This window comes from Postia placenta, assembly GCF_002117355.1.
Source record: "Postia placenta MAD-698-R-SB12 unplaced genomic scaffold POSPLAscaffold_19, whole genome shotgun sequence".
Classification (NCBI taxonomy): domain Eukaryota; kingdom Fungi; phylum Basidiomycota; class Agaricomycetes; order Polyporales; family Adustoporiaceae; genus Rhodonia; species Rhodonia placenta.
The window spans coordinates 421,179-425,833 of NW_020169850.1; the positions used below are offsets into that span (position 1 = coordinate 421,179).

Sequence of the window (4,655 nt, forward strand, 5' to 3'; positions counted from 1 at the left end):
AGTGACGTGTGCAGAGATGAGCGGCTCGACTGGGTGATGTTCGCGACAGCTGCCGTGCGCTGCCCCTCTGCTCCGGGTTACTGTGCGTCCCTGCAGGGCGCCTTACAGATGTTCTGGGCAGGCTGTGCGCCGTCAGCTGGTGCGCGTCGGTGGACGACAGCGGTCCGTTTTGGCCCTGCGTCTAAGCACGCACACTCCAGTGTCACACACGAAACATATTTTACACTTTTATGTGCATTTGTAGTAATGCAGCAGCAGCTGCGGGCGCACGCGACGGCATGGGCAGCACATCTTGACCGAGTGCGGGAGACTGCGCGCGCACGCGCGCTCCATCCGCGACGCCACCCACGGTCGCTCGAGGCTCATGTGGTCGTGGGCCCGGCGTGCGCATTAGGCCAGAAGATGGCGGGGGAGGCGTCGTGCAGAGCGCGGGCGTGGGCACAGGCAGAGCGCGGCCACAGACCTGGGGCATGCAGACGGACGCTGATGGCTTCGCGACGGTAGACTGAAGTGAGTCTTGTGCTATTTGACGTGTTCCGGTGGTCACTCACCTCACTCGAATAGACGTGCTGCAGCGCGCGGCTCGACGTGTTCTGCTGTGCACCCAGCCTCCGACTCGACTCAATGGTGTCTGCGACGGCGGCCGTGTGCCGCTCCTCCGCTCCGGGCTGTGGTACGTCTCTGCAAGGCGCCACACGGGCTGCGCGCGGTCGGCGGGACTGCGTCGGTGGACGGCGGCGTGGGCGGCCAGTCTTAGCCCTCCGTCTACGCACCACAAGCTTCGGTGTCGCCAATGAAAATATATCTTACATTTCTGTACGCATTCGCAGTAATGCTGCTGCTGCTGCGGGCGCCCGCGACGCTTGAGTGCGTGCGATGCCATGAACAGCGCATCATGACCGGGTCCGGGAGACTGCGCACGCAACGCGTGTCCCGCCCTCGACGCCGCCCACGGTGCGAACACACCACGTCGATTGGAATGGAATATGCGCCATAAACGCCACCGTATGGCAATTTCCGCTGGTTTCACCGTGCAGATCGACGATATCGTGTTTGACATTACAGCGCTCTGCCGTAAGACCGCGGGTTATTCGATCATCCAGCGGGTTCCAGCGTCGCAACCGCCAAGCCGGGGGATTGCACCAGGCTCACTGGCCCGCTGTGAGCACGCGGCGCTGTGGGAGCAGAGCCACTTGGTTTCGCGCCCGAGTCGCGGACGCGCGGGCGGTGTGTGCGGGCTCTCCCGCCTGGCTGGTGTTGATTGACGGACGGGCACCGTCAGCCCCTCCTGTGTCGAGGTGTTCCCCGCCCCCAGAATCCAGCAGAGGCACGCGCGCAGCAGCGGCCCGCGCGGGGAGCTCGTGGGGGGCATCCCGGGATGACGGCAGGCCGGCGCGCGCGCGCGTCGTGAGGGGCACGGCGTGTCGTGCACATCCGCGAGGAGCCAAGATGCCGATCAGGGCGCGCGGGGTCGCGCGGATCACGGTGGCACGCACGCGAATGGCGCAAATGCGAGGATGCGCACGCGCGGGCGCAGCATCGATTGCGCGGGGACGCTGCGTGCGACGCGGGCGTCGCTACCGGAGCGTTGAGGGTGACGGGCGATGTGGGGGCTTGCGGCGGGTAGACCTGGCGGGTGCGCACGTCGGCGAGGGTGTCCGTCTGCGTCAGGCAGAATGACCGCGCCCAGGTACGCGGGCGGGGACGCGGGGGGCTGCCGTCATGGGTTCGGGTGAGTAACAGCTTAGCAACGCGGCAGCCGATGCGGGACAAGGGCCGCGGCGCATGGGTAAGATGCCCGGGCGGCAGTCGTGGGAATGGCGACAGGTCGGGAGAGCGTGCGAGGGATTAAAAGGCGGGGATCGTTAGAGATTGCTGCATGGTTTACGACTCGGCTTCCGCTCTCTCCATCTTTTGTCCTGCTTGCCCGCTGTCTTGCTCGCCCGCCCCGGCTCTATTATGCTGTGCGCTTGGTCAGGTAAGCCGTCGTCGTGATTCGGCATGATGTCAGTGACGTGCGCGGGCTTAGGGACGTTCATCGCAACTGGGACGGGATCAACGAGGCGGTGATCGATGACTGCGATGGTGCGCGCTCTCCTGGGGACTGACCGCTGACTGGCCAGAACGTCGTGTCGCACATCCGCATCTGCGTTGGCTGGTGAGTGGCGGACGACGGTTTGGGCATGCAAAAGCTTACCGCGATGTGTGATCGGCAGGTGTTCGCATCTCGCTGGCTGCGCGGCGGTGCAGGCCATCCGCGTCCTCGTCGTCGCTCTGCAGCACTGGCGGCAAGAGGATGCAGTCGCCGGGCTGCGCGCGTAGTGAGGCGCAAAGGCCAGTGGACAGGTAGCGGGAGCTGCGCGCAGATCGTGACCGGGGTACCGTTAATAGAGCGCGTGCAGTGTGTGTGTGTGTGTGTGTGTGTGTGTGTTCCGACTCGCAATTGTGGCGCGCGATGGATGTTTCTTGTAAGGCGGCGGTGCAGGACGGAAGCGGCGCGCACAAGCCACGTCCCTTGCTTTCGTATTGATGTTGTGCGTCCGGGGAAGTCTGATGGCGCCGGCGTTGTGGGAATCATCGTCCACGGCCGACGATTTGCGCCGACGATTTGCGCCGACGATTTGCGCCGTTGTTGTTGCCCTGAAGCACCGGCAGCGGTTTGATGCAGGCGAGGGCTGTCGTCTCGGTTCCCGGCTGGCGTGTGGCGTGCGGAGGGCGTAGCGAGCTGTTTGGAATATCGGCGGCGGCGATTGAGCGCAGCCTCGGTTGGGGGCAAACGTCTAGATGTGTGGTCGTCGAGCTGTGAGCGTGCGGGACGTCGGCGTATATTTGTGAGTAGATAGTGACCGGGAAGTCAATGACAGAGGGCTGGACGACGTACGTGAGGGATATGATTGTTAGAGCGCGTGCATCGTCAAGAGGGCAGCAGCTGAATGAGTGAGGCGGCGCGGGACAAAGATGGTACGCACGGCCGGGATCCATTGAGCGATGGCTGACGCTGCACGAGGTGTTTGCCGTTGTCTGCAGCCTCGACGTCTGGTGTCTTCTGCGGAGGCGCGCTCGCGGTCGATCATCTGCCCGAGTCTGCGTGGAGACTGTCTGACGGCGGTCGCGATGCCCGACGCTGCTCAAAATCTGCGCCGTTCCCTGCAAGATCCCACGTCTTGCGTCTGATGCTCGCGCTCGTGATGGGCCCAAGTCTGTGTGCGCTGATGCGCGCCGAGGCACGCTGAGGCCGGGTTCCCGTCGTCGGATTGTCGACGCTGGTAGGATGCACGCGCGTGCGCCATTGCGTGCAGCGGATGTCGCCTTGGATGCGAGGGGGCGATCGCGCGTCGCAGATGTCAGAGAGAGGGGAGGCAGGCTCGGAAGGCCGGCGTGCAGGGCAGGCGCGCAGAGGGACGGCCACGCACACGGGAGCAGGCTCGGCTCGCGAGGGATGACGACGACGCTGGGCGAGAGGATGCGCGATCAGTAACCCGAGCGTCTATTTGCGCATTGACTGGACACGACGGCGCTTGCACGGTGTTCTATCTATCCACGGATGCCCACGCTTGGCCCGCGCTCGACGTCGAAGCAGCCTTGGATGGTGTATGCATCGCGAGCAGAGCTTGAACAAGACGAGCTACAGTGGCCTCGCTGCCAATCAGACTGCTCTAGCCAGAGCGAACAACGTCAGCTGACTCCTTTCGAGTGGGACGTTCAGAGACCGTGAAACAAAAGGGGCGAACAATGTATCTGAGACATGACGCATGAGAGCGAACATCTGACATACGTGTTTCCGATCGTGATACATAGCATGGCCTCTGGCGGCTGCCCGCGTACTCTATATTCAATTCACAAGGAGAGTAGAGCCTTCCCTGCTTGCCAGAGCAGGGTTCTCTCCATTTAAGTTCAAGATGTCGCCGAGCTTAGCCAAGGGGTAGGCGTATCGTTGGTTTTTCACTCCAACCCTCGTTAGTTTAGCGCTGGACCCCACCGAGTGGGTGGGGCCTCCTTCTTATCCCTCATTAGATTGTCCATACTGCAGTTCACTGACGATCTGAGTATCGTATTATGCCTCGCCAACTTACTCATTGGTTCTCCTATTGCGATTGAGGCTGCTCGCTTGTGGCTATTTCTGAAAGCTTCAAGGTGGACCTCGATAGCATCACTGACTGGGATATCAGACAAGGCAGATCTCATCGTGATTCGCTGCGAGAGGAACATGTACAGTGGTCGAGAAAAGACTTGCAGTATACTATTGAGTCTGGTAGATAACTTGCATTATGCCATACAGTGAATCATCTAGTACTGTTCAAATATACATAATCCATGCTTACGTTACGGATTTAGCGGTGTATATAGTACTTGTACTTCTGAAAGTGTATGAAGTGCCAGATCTGATTAGATTGCAAGATAGAATAGGGCACTCAGGCCTCGAGACGAAGCCTGACTTACCAAACCAACATTTCAGCTGCACAGAGACCGAATTTATATTGGGTATATGATGCTACAAACTTCCAGAAGCTTATTTCGAGGATTCGCGCTTGCAGAACATTGTTTACGGAAATCAAGCAAGTTAGTGAATATGGGGACACCGGTCACCAATTGTACCACCACCACCAGGGATGATATGAGAAATCAACAGAGCGCCTACCCCTTGAGCTTAGCCC

General features: G+C 60.7%; 1 protein-coding gene across 1 annotated transcript; it reads right to left on the reverse strand.

Moving 5' to 3' along the window:
- Nucleotides 1-220: 220 nt before the first annotated feature.
- On the reverse strand, nt 221-3,599 carry POSPLADRAFT_1061890 (hypothetical protein; the record flags this gene model as incomplete). The annotated part of the gene is made up of 7 exons (XM_024481450.1): nt 221-505; nt 552-681; nt 1,153-1,577; nt 1,630-1,714; nt 2,198-2,310; nt 2,593-3,451; nt 3,553-3,599. The coding sequence occupies 7 exons, from the start codon at nt 3,597-3,599 to the stop codon at nt 221-223; spliced, it is 1,944 nt and encodes a 647-aa protein (XP_024333984.1).
- Between the last annotated feature and the right edge of the window lie 1,056 nt (nt 3,600-4,655).